Raw genomic sequence first — 22,438 nt, 5'->3', positions numbered from 1 at the left:
AAATATAAATATACAAAATTTAACATAAATAAAAATAAAAGCTAATTAAAGAATTAATAAATACCAGGACTTATTGACGCGTCGTCAAAAGGCCATTGACTGAACTTTATGTAACTTTATGCCACTGAACAGAACGAAACTCAAGTATTTTGTTTTATTAAACAGTCGACCTGGAAAAAAACATTTGGAGTACTATACACTGCCAAAAGTTATAACAAATCAAGGAAGAGTGCAAAAAAACAACAACTGAGGAACAAAAGACGTTTTTGTTTGGTTAAACTGAAGCAGGATTTCCAGAGCAAGAATTTTGACAACATTCATGTTTATTCTTATCATTTCTGGTCAGGTAGGTGAAATATTAGGTTAATATCTTAAAACTGCTCGTAGGCCTACGTATCTTTACCACCTATTAACAGTTAGTCAAAATATTGTGCCCTTTCCTACTTACTAAGTCCTTCTCTATATGATTTAGTATTGTCCACATATTTTTTCTGTAGTTTAGATAGCGTAAATTAGCAGAACAACATATTCAGTAGTACATTAACCATGCAATGAATTCTGTTGTTTACATCCGAGTATCTCTAATGTGTTGACAAAAAAATCTCTATGTTGACAAAGCTGCTAATGAGCGTGGTTCAAGAAGACTGCACAGACTGGCACTGTGCCATCCTTTATTCCCTAGACTGGACACCATCATGTCCACAAAAGCTGGCCCAAAGGCCTCATCTTCATCAAAACAACTGTTACACTCACAGCCGCAAAACTTCTTAATCATGCGGCGTGAATTACCGTGAAATTTAATTTGCGGCATTCTGTCAGTTCAATTGTTTTTATGGAGTTGATGGCACATGCAAACATTGTGTGAAAGAACAGTGCTTTGTAAATGACTTGTGAGAACTGTGGATGTGGAGGCCAACAGCAGCCTGAAAATGAGAGTTGTTATTCTCTCTGGTACTTTATACTGTGCCTCCAAGGAGAACATGCTCGCTCCTTTTGTGGATACAGGAAGGTGATAAGACAACAGACAGCAATAGAACAGGAAATGAGGCAAAACAACATCATCTGCGTGTGATATCATCTGTGTTGATGGTGAAGCTGATCTGTTGATCGGCAAGGGAGAAGTGTAATCGTATTTCACTGGTCCGTTTTTAGCATCTCATTTATTGTTTCCAAGATCCAGGATCATAAAAACAAACCCTACCAAGCTTATCTACAATGCACCAGCAAATTATTTTGGCGTGTAGTAAATAATTTAAATTAGCGCAGCGTCAACTGAATATGTGCTGAAAATTAAATTCAAATTAAATTGGCTACATTAATAGTGCTAAAAAAGAATCATTTCCCAGGCTCATGAAAATATGTGCCTCTATATACATTTTACAACACCATGGTTACGTACCTTACTGCAAGTTTCACAGCAGTTTCAGTGAAATGTCCAGAGAGTGGTGCTAAGACACACATTCAATACATGGAACGTTTTTATTACATTGGTCGCTGTTTTGTCAAACTGGGTTCGTACCAGTGCTCTTCATCACTCAAGTTCAACGCTGTATTTCAACGCAGCTTTATATGTGACGACAATGTTCAAAAGTAGCAGTTTTCAAACCGCGTTACAATATTAAGTAATTGTGTGAAAATTAGGCTTTATTAATCAAATATTTGTACCTGTAAGTTATACTTTGTGTGAAAAGGTATAAAGGTTGTTGAGTTTTACTGTCTATAATTCAACTGGAAACTGCAGATATTCGTACACATAGGTACGTTTTTCAGTTTTGCAAATGTATATAGTGGCACGTTATTTCCAATGAGTATAAAAAATAAAAAAGGTAATTGCAACTTTTTTTCTTTTTTTACGAAATTTACGTCTCAATTCTGACATTTTTTGTTCGATATAACCCTGAAATTTTGAGTTATAAAATCAGAATGGTGAGATATAAACTTTTTTCTCTGAATTGTGTGAGTTATAAAGTAAAGAAATTAGTTTATATCTCGCAATTCTGACTTTATAACACGTAATTGCGAGTTTATATCTCACAATTTTTGAAAAAGTCAGAATTGTGAGTTTACATCTCACAATTCTGACTTTATAACTCGCAATTGAGTTTATATCATGCAATTCTGAGAAAAAAGTCAGAATTGTGAGTTTATATCATGCAATTCTGAGAATTGTGTTTATATCTCACAATTTTTACACACATTTATGAGAAAAAAAAATCAGAATTAAGAGATAAAAAGTTGCAGTTGCAGAAAAGTCAGAATTGCAAGATACAAACTCGCATGTGCGAGAAAAAAGTAGAAGTCGCAATTGCGAGTTTATATCACATAATTCTGAGAATTGGGTTTATATCTCGCAATTCTCAGAAAGACAGGGTTTGTGAGTTTATATCTCGCAATTATGACTTTATAAGTTTCAATTGTGAGATTATATCTCACAGTCGCAATTCCAAGAAAAAAAGCCAGAATTGTGACATACAAACCTGCATTTGTGAGTCAATTGTGGGATATAAACCAATTCTGTACAGTACAGAAGTTGCAATTGTGTGTTTATATCTTACTATTATGAGAAAAAAAGTCAGAATTGCGGGATAAAAAGTCACAATTACGAGAAAAAGGTCAGAATTGCGAGATACACTTTCATTTGCGAGAAAAAGTCAGAATTGTGAGATATAAACTCACATTTGCGAGGTAAAATTTACAAGTTGCAATTGCAAGTTTATATCTCACAATTCTGAGAATTGTGAGTTTATATCTCGCAGTTCTGACTTACTAACTCACAATTTTGAGTTTATATCTTACAATTATGAGAAAAAAAAGAATTGCAAGATACAAACTCACATTTGCGACAAGTACAAACTGCAATTGCGAGTTTATATCATGCAATTCTGAAAAAAAAAATCAGAATTGCAAGATATAAACCACAGTTGCGAGAAAAAAGTGAGATACAAACTCATATTTGTGAGAAAAGGTCAGAATTGCGAGATACAAACTGCGATTGCGAGAAAAGTCAGAATTGCAGGATACATTTGCTAGAAAAAGTCACAATTGTGAGTTTATATCTCACAATTAGGAGAAAAAAGTCAGAATTGCCAGATAATTCATTTGATTCAACGTTTCATTTTTTGTACTAGCAATATACCAGCAATTTCTGAATGAAAATTGTTTCGACACCACATTATTTCAGAGTACCAATCAAATACACAAATTTACTCAATACAGATTAAAAACAACTTTCACATTTAATGAAAAATCTCAATACAGTTTACAAGAAACATTCATAAGAACTGCAAAAACTGAGAACAACTTTCCAATTAAACATTGCAGATGGTTAAATATAATAAACAATAAGTGCACAACATTATGGCCCCTGTTTGTACATATTTTTTACATTAAAAATGCATCTGTCAAACACACCAGATTCCTCACAGACCATCTGTCAAAATGAAGGCATACAGTCCTCCACAATAAACTCGGAAACCCTCTTCAATATTTAATTCAGTCAACCCCACAATTCCTTTCTGCCAGCTCTAATTAAAGCCCCATCTTTTCTTCTGCCTTTGACAGTCTGATAATGATGCTGAATGCCCCTGCCTGTGGCATCTGTGTCACTTTAAATGAACGCAACCGGGCACGTGGTGTCCCGGGGACCTCTCGCTCTTCGGGCCTGGCTGTAAGCGATCCGATCTCCTCTCCAGCCCATTGTGAAGTCTCTGGACCGCAGTTTCCAAAATCTGTTCGCAGAGCACAGTTCACACTGAAATGTCACTTTCGTACGCCCTCACACTCGCTGTTTTGTCAGTTCACTTGACCTAAATCTGCGTCCAACTGTCTACTGGATTAATTATCTGTTTTTCAGTTGAATGAAAAGAGCACAGGCAGCAGGATTCATTGCAGTGTACAATTTCTCAACCCCCCTGACAATGTGAGGCAGAGCAACACAAAAGCAAAAATAATCAGAAACGCCGTCAACGTCTGCTATTGAAATTACTGATCAGTGGGATATGAAATAAAAGAGTTTGCGGCGTAATAACAGCGAGTCGTGGTTTGGTTTATCACTGGACACATCTTTTTGTGGGCCAACTAAATATTTATGCCACTACTGAATCTCCTCACATAATAATGAATTACATTCACATGCTAGAATATACATTTCTTGGACAAAGTATCATTTTGTATCTCAGTTCATGCTTTTTCATACCGTGGCTTTTCTTCAAGATATAAAAGAGGAAGAAAAAAATACCCGGGGTAGTATAATGGCAAAACGGCATTATGTAATGCTTTCGATGCGAGAACAGTTCAATATCAGTGCAAGGATTTTTGCTTTTTCTTACAATCCCCATTTTTCTTTTGAATGCACGGCTGACTGACTTCTCAGTATCAACATCTAAAGTAAGATTCTCCTGAAATGAGACACCTTCGGCCGTAATAAATCCTCACATTTGAGTTTGGCATAGCGATGACCCACTTTTTGCATTCATCCAAGACATGTTCTCGGCTGAGTTTTCATGTGTTGATAGCATGGCGTTGCGTCTCCATGAACGTCTAAGAAAATTGCTGCAGGCCTTAAGTAGCATTTACATAACACTATTATATAATCTGGCCCTAATGCAATGAAAGAGTTTACAAAAAGCAATATATGTGATCTGTATCTGCGAAAACGGCATTGTAGTTTTTAATTCCACCAATACTATCCCACTCAGAGGTTTGGTTTTAATGTGCTGTTTTGGTGGTTTATAGCAGATGCTGAATCCTCATTGTGTCTCCTGCCTGTCAATCTTATGCTTCAGAAAGCCTTGTCCTCTTCAGCGTAAAGCTTTTGAAAAATACTGAGTTGTTAGCCAAGGGGCGGTGAAGTAAGAGCGTGATTCATATAGCGCCAATTCTGGATGTCTCACACTACGGTGGTCTCAGTTTGTAGGAAAGACTGGGCTCTGGAGTTCCGATGGAATTGGGCCATGTTTTCCGTTCCGTTCCTGGATATCGACGAACTGTGCAGACGGTAGTCACGTCCGATGTAACGCTTTAAACGCAAACTCCGCCACTTCCTCTTGAGTTCGCTCTGGACCTGAAAAGCAGCCAAATGTAACATCAATTAGGATGGTGTATAGCATTAGCATTAGCCTAGCCACCCAAAATTAAAATGACCCCATGATTTACTCAATATCAAGAGACAAGAGAGCGGCGTTCCAGCATATGAAGTAGAATGTCGGTGTAGCGTAAGCTCTGGTGAGAATATGCTGTCCTGCGAGAATCAAGTTTTGTTTACAGGAGCAAAGCTAGCAGTTTCCTTTGTTTAGATAAGGAAAACCTGTCTCCTCTTGGCTTATTTCGAAATCCTCTTACATTTTTTTTTTTTTCCAAATCCTCGTTTTGGACTTTTAATTTGTGACCGGTGTTTTGAACATGAACGTGAGTACAACAGTTAGCGGAAGCCAGAGATTATGGTTTATAAAGTTTTAAATAAGGATATTTTTCTTGCACAAACACGTCAATTTGATTCAGAAGGCATTGATGGATACACTTTATTGCACATCAAAATCTCAACAGCCATTCTCTGGCATTATAAAGTTTGAAAGATTGTATTCGTTTGAAAGAAGAAAAACATATAAACCTAGGATGACTTGAAGGTGAGTAAATCATGAAGTAATTTTAAATTTTAGGTGAACTATCCCCTTAAGTCAACATGAAATCAAGATTGAACCCATTTATGCTTAAATTGTGTTTTTATTTTATTTTAATTTTTTTATTGATTCATTGAAAAATTTTGTCTGTAATCTTTTAAGTTAACTTTCTCCACCTCAAAAAAACGGTTAAAAAAAAGTTTTCAAGCCTTTCCTGTAACCACTTGTCATACAGAGCAGGGTTGCCAGGTTGCACAACAACAACAAAAAAACACCCAGTTGCTACTCAAGTTTAGCTCATCGCATTTTGCTGGGGAGTCCCCTGGTAAAAAATGTGTTCCGGGGGTAAAATACACATTATTTGGCTGGGTTACCCTGGTAAAATTTGCATTCCGTAAGCTAAATATCACATTATTGGGCAACAGAGTAGCCCAATTCTTGGCAACACTGATACAGAGGCAGTTTTGGTGAGATGCAAACAATTCTATCTACTTTTCTCTCTCCTTCAACATCCTTTTTCACTCGGAAATACATCACATTACAGAAGTAAAATGGGTTGTGAATGTTTCATGTTGACTTGAACTTGAAAGAAAAATATAGCTTGAAGGAAACTACTATTTTTTTCCAAAACCTAGTGAGCTGCCAGAGGCATTTTAAGGCATCAAATGTAAATCTAAACTTTTCCAACCTTATTATACTGCCTTTTAAAACATCTTGTTTTGACCGTATTGTATGTAAGCACTGTATATATCCCTCATGAGACAAGATGGCAGATGAGGTGTAAGAAATGATAACTATCGATATGTCATTTGGTACTGAAAAGCACTGTCAAAAAGTTCAATGTAATAATGTTTATTTTACTCAATGTGTGGGTGTATTTTTGTACTTCTTTAGTGCTATTTGTTTTGCTACCTATGTAAAGTGTTTCAAATTGCTCAATTATGAGATTTAATTACAGTTAGGATGTGGTCTTAGAAGCTGCAGCTCACTAGGTTTTGAAATAGAGCTAAAGTGAGATGCATCAAAAATCAATAAAATTGCAGACTAACCTCACTATTCAAAAAACAGTACAAAATCGCAACCACCAAGCCCTGTGAAAGGAACACAGAGAGTTATTGTGGTACAACACTGATAGAGCATCTTATGTCATTCTAAACAGTAATGCGGTGAAATATTATAATTTAAAACACATTCAATTTAGTTCTGCTGAATTAAAATTTCCTGATAATTTTGTCATCCAAGATGTTTTGAGGTTTTTGAGGAAAACATTCCAGAATTTTTCTCCATGTAGTGGACTTAAATCTTTTTGTAAGCTGGCTGAAGGTCTAATTTGCAGTTTCAATACAGTTTCAAAAGGAATCTATATGATCTGATTTGCTTAAAAAAGGGTTGCCAGGTTGCACAACAAAAACCCACCCAATTGCTCCTCAAAACTAGCCCATTGCGTTTAGCTGCCCCAGTAAAAAACGTGTTCCAGGGGGTAAAATACACGTTATTTGGCTGGGTTCCCCTGGTAGAATTTGCATTCCAGGAGCTAAATATCACATTATTAGGGTTGCTTTAACCCACGGACATGAAAAATAACCTGCACAACAGTGTTAGAGTAGCCCAATTCTTGGCAACACTGAGACAGAGGTAGCTTTGGTGAGATGCAAACAATTCTATCTACATTTCTCTCTCCTTTAACATCCTTTTTTACTCAGAAATACATCATAATTCATACACTTTTTAACCACAAATGCTCATCTTGCACTACCTCTGTGTGACTTAACACATTACGTAATTATATTGGAAAGGTCATGCATGGTTAGTTCTTCACCTGTGTACACTCTTAAAAATAAAGGTGCTTCAAAAGGTTCTTCAAGCAAACCCATCGAAGAACCATTTTTGGTTCCACAACGAACCATTCAGTCAAAGGTTCTTTAAAGAACCATTTCTTGCTTACCTTTTTACAATCTAAAGAACCTTATTTGCCACAAAGAACCTTTTGTGAAACCGAAAAGTTCTTCAGATGTTAAAGGTTCTTTATGGAACCATTTAGACATAAAGATTCTTCTACGGCACCTTTATTTTTAAGAGTGTACTTCGGTTCAAAAAGGAAGGATAGGGTAAAAACGAATTTTTCTTCTCCAACTTCAAAATTGCCTGACATGATTGTTTTACCTTTTTTTGTAAAGGGTGTTTGACTTTAATTGCATGTTCACTTTGTAAACACTGAGTCAGTACTTCTGTCTACGTCATACATGACCTTTCCAACGTCGAGCTATTTCAAGATGAGCACGTGTGATTAAAAAATATATACATTTCAACCTTTTTTTTAGAAAATGACCAATCGTTTTGCTAGAAGAGACCCTTATTCCTCAAATGGGATTGTGTAGAGCCCTTTGAAGCTGCACTGAAATTGCAATTTGGACCTTCAACCCACAGATCCCCATTAAAGTCCACTATATTCCTTAATTTCTTGATTTCAGAAACACATCTTGGATGACATATGGGTGAGTAAATTATCATGAAATTCTAATTCAGATTTTTGAAAAGGAGAAAATGTAAAAGAACAGCATTTATTTGGAATAGACAATTTATGTATCCTTTCAAAGTTTAAGTAGATATGTATAATCACTAGTGACATTTAGGCATATCCCTCACCTGAAAAGATCCCAGACCAAGGTCAAAGAATATTTTATAGTTCTCCATCTCTCCATTCTCATCTATGATGTAAACGAAAACAACGTAGTTGATGCCAAAGAGCGGGATCAAGAGAAGTGTGGACTTGGCCAGCCTCCTGAAAAGATAAAGAAGAGTAACAGGATTTGGACGGGGTGATGGGGAGGGACCCCTACTGTTATGATAGCGCAGCAATTTTTCTCAAATAGACAGTATATTTCCGAGCACACAATGGAGAGCTTCAAACTAAAATCTCAACTACAGGACAACAAAAAAAGGGAAAAGTGCATCTGTGAGAGCCTTTCATGCATTAGTCACAGGGCACTCAAACGCAGAACGTGCCACTCTCAGCAGAACAAAAACTCAGATTGCTACAAATCGTGGCATAAATATTTCACCCCCATTTCAAAGCGTGTAATTTAGCAATGCACAATAGATAGTGGAAGACCTGGATAAAAATGGAAAGCAGCCATCCATTTCCAACCATTTTTCTGAAATTCATGCTAGAATGCAACTCTGGTAAATTTAAATGAAAGATCTCAGCTGTGACCTGAATAGCATGTAAGAGGGTTCAACCATGGTGGGCGATGCCATGTTTGCAGAATAGAATATTAGTTGGCATCCATTTGCGATACCTGTACTGGGACTGATCGTTTCCACCAACGTCAGGGCACCTCAGTTTCTGGACCAGGATTCGAATGATACTGATGAACAGAATAAAGTTCAACTGCAGAACACAGAAAGGAAGAGAAAAAGATTTTATGTCATCCCTTTTTTATACAATGACATTATCCAGACTAAACATTACCGAACACTGGATCTGACACAAGAGCTTCTAAAAACATTCTGTAAGACTTGAACCAGATTACAGGATTATCGCACACACTGATACACATACAAATGTGCAGTTGCTGCCTTAAAGGAACAGTTCAACCAAAAATAATAATTTATTCACCATTTTAAGTCCAAACAATGAAACTCAAATAGGTCCAGTGTTGACACCATTGACTTTCATTGTATAAACAAAAACATATTCACTATGTTCCACAGAAGAAAGTCATATTGAATTGTCACTTTAAGAAGTTGATCTGGCCTTTACAGCTTTTCTTAATTGCTTTGGCTCAGTTCTCAAATGATTTTTTTTATTTCCCAAAACATTTAGTTCAGATCTCTGAACAATTCGCTTCTTTTTCAGATCAGATTGGAATTTCTTATTGATTTGAGCAAATTCCAAATGCTTTGGCACATGTGTGCAAAGAGTACATACAACTGTCTGCAGTTTGGACAACAAATAATTGCATATGGCTTGTTGATCAAAACTGATGACTCGATTCTCACTTACACTGTCAAACACTTCAGAACTTCTCAGACATTTTTTACTGTGTAAGCCATCACATTCAAAACGATCTATTCAATTATCATAATTAGTATACAGTACATGAATGTATATTCTTAAATATATCTGACATTGACATTTTTGTTTGTAATGTCTGCTAAATTGGCACATGACCTCTAATTGCAATCGCAATCTAATTGCAAATTACCTCTAATATGAATCAACCATTTAACCAATCAACTTTGGGAGTGTATATATATATATATATATATATATATATATATGTAGATTACCCACAGCACAATCACTGCTGTAGAATTTTTTGAGAATGGAGGACGTTCACAACCCTGAACTGCAGCAACATGCTCGTGGAAGAGCAATTGGAAGTCGTGTAAGAATACGTGGTGGTGGTAGAGGAAGAAATAATCAAGGAAGAGGTGGAAATAGAAGAGTCAGAGTCTCTGATGAAATCAGAGCCACACTTGTGGATCATGTCATAAATCATGGTTTTACAATGGAAGAGGCTGGTCGAAGAGTACAGCCTAATGTAAACAGGTCCACAGTGTCATCAATTGTGCAAACCTTTCGTAGGGAAAACAGGTAAATATGTATTTTTTTTGTTTTACAGTATGTAAAAATGTAAAAATAAAGTATTTTTACAGTATAAACAATATTGTAAAGGTAAATGCAAGTCTATTTGTTTATTCTATAGAACTGCACGACAACCATTAGCACGACTATTTAACCAACTGCAAGAACAAGAAATTTGCAACATGGTCATAGCCAACAATTCCATCAGGCTAAGAGAGATCCAAAGTGCAATCATAAATGACAATAATGTCTTTGCAAATATAAATTCTGTCAGCATTTCCACCATAGACAGAGTTTTAAAAAGACATCAGATGACTATGAAACAGCTCTATAAGGTGCCATTTGAGAGGAACAGTGAAAGAGTCAAGGCGTTGCGGTACCAGTATGTGTGCACTTAGTGAGTTTTCCTGTATTTCTAAGATGCCTGTATTACTTTACTGTAAGTTTCAAAAACCCATAAGAAAATACATTTACTGTTACATTTTTTTTCTGTGTTTCTTCATAGAGAATCATGGAGTTAGAAGTACATGAAACGACCCACATTCATGTTTTTGTGGACGAGGCTGGGTTTAATCTGTCCAAAGGCCGGAGACGTGGTCGCAATCTCATTGGACACCGAGCCACAATTGACACACCAGGCCAACGTGGGGCTAATATTACAATGTTTGCTGCCATTTCAGAGAATGGTGTGAGCACACATATTCCACACATTGGGCCCTATAATACCCAACTTCTCCTGGCCTTCCTAAATGCACTTTACAGAGACCTGATTCCAGAACAAGAAAGAGGTTTAGTTAGACCACATTTGCCTAATTATGTTGTTGTCTGGGATAATGTCAGCTTCCACCGAACCAACAGTGTTGGGGACTGGTTTGCTGCACATGAAAGGATGACAGTGGAATTCCTTCCACCATACTCTCCATTCCTAAATCCAATAGAAGAGTTTTTTTCAGCATGGAGGTGGAAAGTGTATGATCATAGACCACAAAATGCCAAGAATGCTGCATGTGAGGACATCACAGCTGACCATTGCAGGGGATGGGTGCGGCATTCAAGGAGATTTTTTCCACGGTGTGTGGCAATGGAAAACATCAGATGTGATGTTGATGAAAATCTTTGGCCTGACCAATGTGACCGACAAGATGTCCACCAAGAATAATTTGTTTTTTGGGGTTTTTTTTCCCATGAATGTTATTTGTTGTTTTTGTGTATTTGTGGTAATACACAAATATGAAATGTAAAGTGAAATCTTGTTACTCTTGTCAGTTACTTTACATGTTCGGTAATACACTTGTATTGTGTATATACACATGAAGTACAAAAATAAACACTGTACAAATACAAATGTTCATAGACTTTTTTTTTCTACATACTATTGACTTTTCTCAACAAATATGAGATTTGTTTAAACCCTTAATTTTCATGGTTGACTGTTGTGGTGAAAAAACAACTAAACCTTTTGACCAGTGTGGCTCACACAATGACAAAAATACTTTAGATTTTGGTGGCCTTGGCTAAATTATTGACACAATAACTAGGTTTTGAAGCATGAATTAAATGTTTTGGGTGAGTAACTACATTTTGCAGATATGCTATAATGTTTTGAAGTTCCTGCAAACAGTTGTGACATTTGCACTCACAGTTTAGAGAATGTTAAGACTGTTTTGAAAAATGTGCCAAAGCAATTGAGAAAAACTGTAAAATGATACTAGAAACTAGAGAAACTAGAGTTTGAATCCCAGAAAACATGCAAGTTAATAAAATCTATGCCTTGAATGCACCAAAGATTTGATCTACCAAATGTAAATTGATCATCTTTAATTTCCATCTTGTTTGAATCCATCAGACAGATAGTAGAAACAAAAGAGGCCACCTGTTTCTGTTCGTCATAATTAATCCCGCCATAAAAACTTAAACCAAAACAAACAGAACATCTTATGCCAAAGGTTCGCCTACCAGTGGCATCCTGGGTAGAATGGAGATGTAGTTACATGGTAGCATCGTATGCAGAGCTCTGTGAGAGAGTTATCTAAACAGAACATAACTGAGCATGTTTGACAGAAAAACGTATGATGTTTTATTATTATTATTATTGCATTCCTAAGCTCTGGAGGGATGGGGAACAGCAACATTTTGACTGAATGCATTCGGGCAGAGCTGTCAAACACTGCCATCATGCTGTCCAAAGACATTTGATATCTTGCAGGTGAGGGTTTACAAAATGAAAATGGCACAGTGGACACAAGAGAGAGTCCTGGCCTGTGTGCTGAGAGAGGCACTTGTGACAGCGCATTTGCTCGCTCTTCCTGACATGCCTGTGATCACGTCCCATCCAGGACATGGAAACTGTTCGTGAGACTCAGCACATCGCCGCGTCTGCTTTGCTGGCAGAATCCCTCCCTGTCTGACATAATGCATACAGTATGAGGCTGGTCTCAGTGTTTATAATTGCTGGTGTGAGGTTATACTCACAATGACAGATGCCATGATTGGCCAGTTAATCACCCGCCAGGGAATCGGAGCGTCGTTTCTCTCCCAGCATCTGTTTTGAGGAGACATCAAAGAGTTACAAGTGCTTTCATAACAGCGGTAGCAAATGGGAATGCGTTTCATCTTCTTCTGCCTCATTTTAATCTCTCAGGGTTTAAATATCCGCTATTAAGAGTCTCATGTGAGTTCTGTCACTGTCTGATTATGCTGTGCTCAACTGCTCACCCAGTGTCCTCGAGGTAAATCCTGCACACAATCCATGGAATCACAAACACGGTGGGGAATCCTGGCGGAAGGACAGGGAATGATCAAATATCAAGAGACTCAGTGGTCACATTCATTCATGCAGAATCTATGTAAATATAGGCTACAGACAGAGTCAGACAGGCATAAAATGGATGGACGGACAGACAGATAGACAGGCAGATAGATAGATAGATAGATAGATAGATAGATAGATAGATAGATAGATAGATAGATGATAGATAAGTAGACAGACAGATCGATAGACAGAGAGATTGATAGATAGAAAAACAGATGATAGATAGATAAACAGACAGATAGATAGATCGATAGATAAACAGATGATAGATAGATAAACAGACAGATAGATAGATAAACAGATGATAGATAAGTAGACAGACAGATCGATAGACAGACAGATTGATAGATAGAAAAACAGATGATAGATAGATAAACAGACAGATAGATAGATAGATAGATAGATAGATAGATAGATAGATAGATAGATAGATAGATAAACAGATGATAGATAAGTAGACAGACAGATCGATAGACAGACAGATTGATAGATAGAAAAACAGATGATAGATAGATAAACAGACAGATAGATAGATCGATAGATAAACAGATAGGCAGACAGATCGATAGACAGAGAGATTGATAGATAGAAAAACAGATGATAGATAGATAAACAGACAGATAGATAGATAGATAGATAAACAGATGATAGATAAGTAGACAGACAGATCGATAGACAGACAGATTGATAGATAGAAAAACAGATGATAGATAGATAAACAGACAGATAGATAGATCGATAGATAAACAGATAGGCAGACAGATCGATAGACAGAGAGATTGATAGATAGAAAAACAGATGATAGATAGATAAACAGACAGATAGATAGATAGATAGATAGATAGATAGATAAACAGATGATAGATAAGTAGACAGACAGATCGATAGACAGAGAGATTGATAGATAGAAAAACAGATGATAGATAGATAAACAGACAGATAGATAGATCGATAGATAAACAGATAGGCAGACAGATCGATAGACAGACAGATAGATAGATAGATAGATAGATAAACAGATGATAGATAAGTAGACAGACAGATCGATAGACAGAGAGATTGATAGATAGAAAAACAGATGATAGATAGATAAACAGACAGATAGATAGATCGATAGATAAACAGATAGGCAGACAGATCGATAGACAGACAGAGAGATTGATAGATAGATAGATAGATAGATAGATAGATAGATAGATAGATAGATAGATAGATAGATAGATAGATAGATAGATAGATAGATAGATAGATAGATAGATAGATAGACAGACAGAAAACAGATAGATAGACATTTAGATAGATAGATAGATAGATAGATAGACAGACAGACAGATAAATAGATAGACATAAAGACAGAAAGACACAATGTGATTTTAGGAAACAGCATCTTTGTTCAGACACCTGCTGCGAAATTGTTACTTTAGCCTTCTGTTGGGATGTGGGCAACTATCTCTAAACAGAGGTAAAGCCGGAGAGGAAATGCTGGTAAACAGAACATGATTAAAGAGGCCATGTTAGTCGTCACTGTCATGATGAAAGAGAAGCTTAATGAGGTGTTGATATGATGAGTCTAGCAAGCCACGCCCAAGTCTGTCCTCTAGAAATGAATGACGATCCTGCTCTCCTTTCTCTCGCCTGGAAACTCCAGGGACACAACAAACTACAAAGACACACTAATACATAATGTAAGACAAACAGACTGAACAAGACCGATGGCACGGCATCTTGTTCCCCACGCTGTTCTTCCTCTGTGTATTGAGCGACATCTATTCAGAAGTGTTTGAATGAATTAAGGAAGAGACATTCAGTGCTAAACCGTGAAGAGGTGCGTGTTCTCAAATGATTTTCTATGCACGCATGTGTTCACGTCAGATAAGATGAAAGCTAAAGCATCAGATGCAGTGGGAAGCGGAAAATCTCGAGGCTTCAGACTCAAATAATCCTTTATTTACTCAAATACCTGCTTATATGTGAAAACTCTGACGGCTTTATAAACGGCTTTATAAGGTCAGTGTTTCTAATGAAGACTTACCCCATCCGATGAGGAGATAGACAATGAAGTGTCTGTTCTCAGAGAAGATGACCATCAGCAGTGTATGTAGGTACAGTCCTTCCACCAGCAACCAGTAGAAGTTTGCTATGATGAAGTAGTTGAAGATGATCAGGCTGGCCTTGCATCCAATCTAATCACAAGCATAGAGATCTTCAATGTGCACTACGTATATCAGAAATGCCAAAGACGGTGTTACAAGCAAACATAACTGCAGTTTTGGGGTTTTAGGATCTGTAGTGACAGAAATAACCACCTTTTAAAACGAATGAAGCATAAAATGTGTTTAGTTGACTATGCATGTTTTAAAAAACTGGCTTAGCTCAGTTCAGACACTTAAAGGTGAAGTGTGTAATTTTTTCGATGTTAGAATACTGTCTCGTATCCTAGTTTAATGTGCACAGACAGCTGGAAATAAACCATCTGTAGATGGACTTCCTGAAAAGTAACTCTTTCAAACATTGCTGTTTGTTTGAGGCATCTGGCAGGACAACATTTGATTTAACATAGTGCTGAAAAACTATTTTTATTTAGTTTTAGTGTCACTAGTTGTGCAGAAATTGAGAAAGAGTTGAAAGATGCATCTTATGTTCACTAAGACTATATTAATTTGATCAAACCACACTAAAACAGTATTGTGAAATGGTATTGGAATTTTAAATATTTTTTTTTAAATATTTGTTAAAATTTATACATTTTAAAGTGTAATTTGTTTCCACGAAGGCAAAGCAGCCATTACCCAGAAATGAATTTAATGTGCTCATTTTATGCATCAGTTATCAACTATGGAAGCCTGTGCCCATTATTGTTATGGTTTGTATTATTATTATTATTTTAATCAAAAGTGAAAGAAAAAAAATAATAATTGCACATTATTCTCATGATCAGACTTTATTTCTCAGAATTGTGAGACATAAACTCAGAATTATTTTTTTCTTCACAAATCTTAGTTTACATTTCATTATTCTAAATGTACAATTCTGTTTTTATTAATTTATTAATATTATTTATTTACTTTAGTTTCTGCCATGAAATAAAAAATACAAAATGTAATTTTCTGACCTTTCTTCTCAGAACCATGAGTTTATAAGCAATTGCTTATATTTATTTGGAAACCTTGATATGTTTTTTTTTTTTTTGATGAATAGCAAAGTTCAAAAGAACAGCATTTATTGCAATTTTTTAAAATGTTAGAAATGTTTTATAACATTATAAATGTATTTTACTGTCACTTATGGTAAATTTAATCCATCCCTTTCTGAATTAAATTATTAATGTTTCCAAAAAAAAAAAAAAAGGTTTTGGGATGATTTCACTCACCATCTCAAAATTTGACTTTTTTCCTAGAATTGTGAGATATATAGTATTTTATATATCTGAATATTTTTTAGTACATTTCATAATTAAGTTTACAATTTTATTTGTTTATTTGATTTGATTTATTTATTGTTTCTGCCACTATATGCCATATATATTTGTTTTGTTTCACTAACAAATAGTAAAGTTCAAAAGAACAGAATTTATTTAAAATAAAAACATTTTATAACATTATAAATCTCTTTACTGCCCCTTATGATTAATTTAACCCATCCCTTTCTGAATTAAATGTTTTTTTTTTTTTTGGATGGATTTACTTACCACCTCAATATTTGACTTTTTTTTTTCCTCAGAATAGAGAGATATAAACTTTTTTTTTCTCACAAATCCGAGTTTACATTTAATAATTCTATGTTTACAATTCTATTTTTATTTATTTATTATTATTTATTTTAATTACTTTCAGGACTGCAAGTTTATAAGCAGTTGCTTAATATTTATGTGGAAACCATAATATATTATTTTGGTTTCTTTGACTAATAGCAAAGTTCAAAAGAACAGCATTTATTAAAAAAAGAAATCTTTTATAAGCATTATAAATGTCTTTACTGTCACTTATGGTTCAATTATTATTTTTATTTTTATTACATTATTTAATTACATTATTAATTTCTTTAAAAAATTTTTGGATGGATTCACTTACCATCTAAAAATCTGACTTTGTTTCTCAGAATTGTGAGATATGTTTTTTTTATAATATTTTATTCTTATTTTTTATATGTATTTGTACTATATATATTTTTTTACTCACAAATCTGAGTTTACATGTTAGTATTTATTTATTTATTCTGCCAAAAGATAAAAAAAAAAAAAAAAAAAATATTTTATATATATATATATATTTTTTTTTTTCTGACCAATAACAAAGTTCAAAAAGACAACATTTATTTAAAATAGAAATCTTTTAACATTATACATTTCTTTACTGTCACTTAAATTAAATTAAATTATTCATAAAAAAAAAACACTTTCTGGGATGGATTTACTCACCAGTGATGGCTGTTTTGTACATTCTACATTCTCGTGGGAAAAAAGAATGGCATCTTTGACCAGCACAGCGATGGCTCTCAGTATAAACGAGAAGAACAGGTTCAGATGGATGTAGTTCCTGGTGCAGTGGAGTTTTCTATTGGAGCGAGACAGCGCTGTAAATAAACATGGCCTCCTTTCTATTTTAATTGTGCTTATGGTTAGTTTGTGAGAAAAATGCGGAGAGTCTTGAGCACTGTTCCATTTATCACATCTCCAGACAACTTTTTAAATTAATAATTTCATTCCAGCTAGATAAACACTATCGGGTTAAAACCAAGCGCCAAGCATAATGTTTATCCTCAATGTCAAAAAGTTTAAAATATAGTCGTTCAGAAGCCTGCCAAATTCGACTCCTCAACGATTACAATTAATAAGGCAGGCTCATCCATCCATACAAAGTGTAGAGTAATATAAAGCAGACACCACTACTGTAACTATTTAAGACTCAGTGTCAGACCTGAACAGACAGAGGATGGTGCTGCCGGTGATGAGCGCGATGAGAGAGAGGCTGTGTCCGAGCGTGTAAAGGGTCTTCATCACCGTGTAGAAAACAAGCTGGACAGAGAAAGAAACAGACTTTGAGAAATGCTTTGTATTTGCAATATTTAATTTTTAGTGGGTTAAAACACCCCACATTAAATTCTGCTATTCCTTTTAAGACATCTACACCATTATGCATTCCTCTATTGCTCCACTTAAAAAAAACTACAACTTTTTTTAAATTATTTTTTATTCAAAAGGATTTTAAATGCAAATTCCAAATATAAATGAAAGTAAAGAAATTAAGTTATATAATTATATATTGTAGGTACTGTAAAGTGCTTTGTCTAATTCACTATGGCAAAAATCACTCAATAACACGTCTAAATTTGACTAGTCCAATCGTGTTGCACATTCCTCAGAACATTTAAATTCTGTCATCACCAGCCCACGCTCATGATGCAGAAAAATCATACCTTTTTTTTCCTAGCAGAACAAAATGTCAAAGCTGCTATTTCCATACAACACAAATGCGTGGTTAAAACTGGTGTAAAACTGGTTAAAATCTGATTGCTGGTACAACTACAGCACTTTTTCCAAAATAGACAAACAGCAAAAAAGACAAACACCCAACCACAAAATCTTGTTACATAGTCTACATCAGGGGTGACAAAATATACCGGTATTGATGATAATCATGATATTTACGTAATGAAATATCATCATGTTAATTAGGGATGTCGCACTTGCAATATACCAGAATTGGTGATATTTTAAAATGAATAGTACATATACGATAATGTGGCGCATAATAATGTTCGTCAGAAAAGCAAGTCCAGAAAAATTCTTTAGGTTCCACAAATACTTTGGTTTTTCAACATTGTTGTGTATTTAAACCTTTTCTAAAAATGACTGTATGATTTTGATATCCATCTTTTCACACTGAGGGCAACTATGGAACTCATATGTAACTATTACAGGAGGTTCAAACGCTCACTGATGCTTCAGAAGGAAAAAACCCCCAATGCATTAAGAGTCGGGGGGTGAAAACTTTTGAACAGAATGAGGATTTGTACATTTTTTTTTTATTTTGCCTAAATGTCATATTCTTTTCATTTAGTGCTGCCCTTCAGAAGCAACAGAAGATACTTACATGTTTAATAGAAGACAAAATAAGTTACATTTACCCTGATCTTCAAATTCAAAAAGTTTTCACCCCTCCGGCTCTTAATCTATTGTGTTTCCTTCTGAAGCATCAGTGAGCGTTTGAACCTTCTGTAATAGTTGCATATGAGTCCCTGAGGTGTCCTCAGTGTGAAAAGATGGATCATAAAATCATACAGTCATTGTTGGAAAGGGTTAAAATGCACAAAAATGCTGAAAAACCAAAGAATTTGTGGGACTTGAAGGACTGTTTTTTTATAGAACAGTAGACAGTTTAACTGTTCAGGACAGACAAGGGACTCATGAACAACTATCATCAAAAAAAAAAAAAAAATCTGGATCATTCAGGTAACAACAGTATAAAGAATCAAGTGTACTGTATGTAAACTTTTGAACAGGGTCATTTTTATAAATTGAACTATTATTTTCTCTTGTGGACTATATGTAAACATCTTTTATGTGAAATATCTTATGTAGGACAGTACTAAATTAAAAAAAAAACATGCATTTTGTATGATCCCTCTTATTTTGGTAAAATTTTGCAGATTCTTGAAGGGGTATGTAAACTTCTGACTTCAACTGTTCAACCTTCTGACTTCAACCTCATTGCAATAAGGTTTTTATGTATAATCACTATTTTTTTTAAATGTAAGTAGCACTGTTTCCATATTAAACTAATGAGTACAGCACAGAAACAAAGTCTAACAAAACATTCCATTTACATTTCCATAACTCAGCAGTACAACCAATGTGTTTAATTTCTGTGCCATGTTTTAAAAGTGATAAAGGATGTACACAAGCTAAATGTGAATTCTCTCATGGATCAAGGACGACAGGGTGACTAATAAGCATGAAAATGGCGAGTTGGCCAGGCGGCTGTTTGGTGGTGGAAGAGCGTGATGAAGCTCAGACAGACTCATCTCCCATAAACAGCATTCTTTCAGTCTGACTTACAACCTGGCACACTGGAGCCACAGACCCACTCAACAACAGCACCACCAGGAACATTCCTCCTGTGCTTCTTTAAACATAAAAGCTCACTAAATTTAGCGTGAGATAGATATTTTACAACTTTTGGTTTCTCTGTTCGTTAAGAGTGCTTTTGTCCGAGTGTATGCATGTCAGTGTGTTTTTGCTTTGAGAGCATTTTGGCATGATACATTTATGATTGTATGATACTGAATGAAGGAAAAATCGTGTATATTTTATGTATATTTAATGCATCATTTTTCCTTCAAACACTCACTGATGCTTCAGAAATAAACACAATACATTAAGATCCGGGGGTGAAAACTTTTGAACGGAATGAGGATATGTACATTTTGCGTTATTTTGCCTAAATATCATATTTTTATTCATTTAGTGCTGCTCTTTAGAAGCTAAAGAAGATACTTACATGTTTCCTTTAAATTCAAAATGTTTTTACACCCTGGCTCTTAATGCATCGTGTTTTCTTCTGGAGCATCAGTGAGCGTTTAAACTTTCTGTAATAGTCGCATATGAGTCCCTCAGTTCTCAGTGTGTAAAGATGGATCTCAAAATCATACAGTCATTGTTGTAAAGGGTACTCAAAAATGCTGAACAACCAAAGAATTTGTGGGACCTGAAGGATTTTTCTAAAAAAAAGTCTTTTATGTGAAATATCTTATTCAGGTCAGTACTAAATAAAAAATAACATGAATTTTGTATGATCCCTCTCATTTTGTTAAACTAATTTACGTTTTGCAGATTCTGCAAGGTGTATGAAAACTTTTGACTTCAAATATATAAATGCCTAGCATTTCATAACTTTTTTGGTTTCAAATTTTTTGGGTGTAAAATTAGGTATGGTATGTCACAGTGTACAATACTGATCACAAGTTTGGGGTGAGAAGACACTAAAATATTTCAGATATTTTTAAGAGAGTTAATTATAATCAAAAACGATCAGGGAAAGTCATATTAAATTTGAAATTGACATTTTTTGAACAAGGATTATAATATAAAATCTATAAATGAAAGGCATTTGAAAAGTAGAAAAAAAGTATAACATTTAAGTATAAAATCAAAAAGCTTCAACTTCATATAACTTTCAAAAATGCATCCAAAGTTGGGAAAAACACCCATATCAATACAGAAATAGAACTAGTGGTTAACATTTTTTTTCATCTAGTCCCACTACTCAAGAGTATTTCATACTAAGCCTGTAATACATCATCCATTAACAACTAAGTGATGTGCAGGTTATCAGAGCTGCAGCAGTTAAAAGGAGGAGACAGAAACCAGCCTCAGCGCTGGCTTTAGATGCAATGAAGGACTGTTTCCTTCTTCAGACAGTCTCTTATTTATTGTTGGATGTGTTATGTGTTTCAGGGAATGCCCATGGAAAACTTCTGGAGAATTTCAGATTAGAAGTGACACTAATATGGCACTTGGACCTCAACATGCGACGCAAGATCCCGGAAAAGGTGAGCATTATTTAGATGTCCAAGTAGTCTGTTTAGATTTGAAGGTGATACGTCTAATCTTTAATGCTGATTATCTTGAAAAATCAGACACTGCTATGTAATTTCTAATCAGTTGTTACAACAGCTGATAATGTCTGAAAAACCTGTTTGAAAACAGTCATTAGTTACACGTTTTGACAAATCAAAGCCAGAGCCTATTAAAAGCCTGTCTCTTCTGAAGAGTCAATGATTTAAGTTATATATATAACCTTCACTCCAATGTATTAAATTAAGTGTGAAAGACATCCAAGTCTAATTTATCTGTACATTCATCAGGTGATATCACTTGCTGTGAACCCTGAAACGAATATCAGGTGTCCTTTTAAACAGAATCAATACCCCAAGGTTAGAAGATCAATGTCTAATTTAATTCATCAGTGGGCTTGTTTTAATTTCTCTGAAGTGTCCCGGGGCAGGACTCCTTTGAAGCGAAGCAGGACGGGGGCTCAAGAAATCAGGTTTCCGACTCGAGGTCGATCAGTGTTCTTACTAACGCCTTAGGAGGACTACTTTAGTCATCTCTGTTCATTTCCACGAGAGAACTCTGCGAGGACGGGAATGTGCCCTCTGCTACTGTCTCTCTACCCTTCAGGAAATTGCTTTAATGTTTCATTTCCCCCGACACAGGATCAGAATGAAAAACAGCGAACTGTCCCTTCATCGCTCAAACGAGCAGCGCAGAGTCATCCGGGCACCATCCCAAACCGCACGGCTGCCAACCGTCTTACTGCGGAGCACGTGCTGAACTCTGGGTGATGTCAAAAGTACATTGACGATAATTTTGATGGAAAACATGTCAAGGGAGATGTACTGTCTATCTAAACATTA

General features: G+C 35.3%; 1 protein-coding gene across 1 annotated transcript in view; it reads right to left on the bottom strand.

The window, feature by feature from the left end:
- Positions 1-3,217: 3,217 nt before the first annotated feature.
- The window catches only part of vipr2 (vasoactive intestinal peptide receptor 2), a 46,589-nt gene continuing 27,368 nt past the window's right edge, over positions 3,218-22,438 (bottom strand). The window contains exons 5-13 of the mRNA XM_073830760.1: positions 17,938-18,035; positions 17,439-17,574; positions 15,054-15,204; positions 12,925-12,985; positions 12,682-12,751; positions 8,918-9,009; positions 8,265-8,400; positions 6,668-6,709; positions 3,218-5,062 (exon numbers count right to left, since the gene is read on the bottom strand). Of these exons, the coding sequence (XP_073686861.1) occupies positions 4,889-5,062; positions 6,668-6,709; positions 8,265-8,400; positions 8,918-9,009; positions 12,682-12,751; positions 12,925-12,985; positions 15,054-15,204; positions 17,439-17,574; positions 17,938-18,035 (960 nt within the window). The 3' untranslated portion in view covers positions 3,218-4,888. The remainder of the gene's footprint in view (positions 5,063-6,667; positions 6,710-8,264; positions 8,401-8,917; positions 9,010-12,681; positions 12,752-12,924; positions 12,986-15,053; positions 15,205-17,438; positions 17,575-17,937; positions 18,036-22,438) is intronic.

This window comes from Garra rufa, chromosome 24 (genome assembly GCF_049309525.1).
Source record: "Garra rufa chromosome 24, GarRuf1.0, whole genome shotgun sequence".
Taxonomy (NCBI): domain Eukaryota; kingdom Metazoa; phylum Chordata; class Actinopteri; order Cypriniformes; family Cyprinidae; genus Garra; species Garra rufa.
This window is presented reverse-complemented; position numbering and strand designations above follow the sequence as displayed.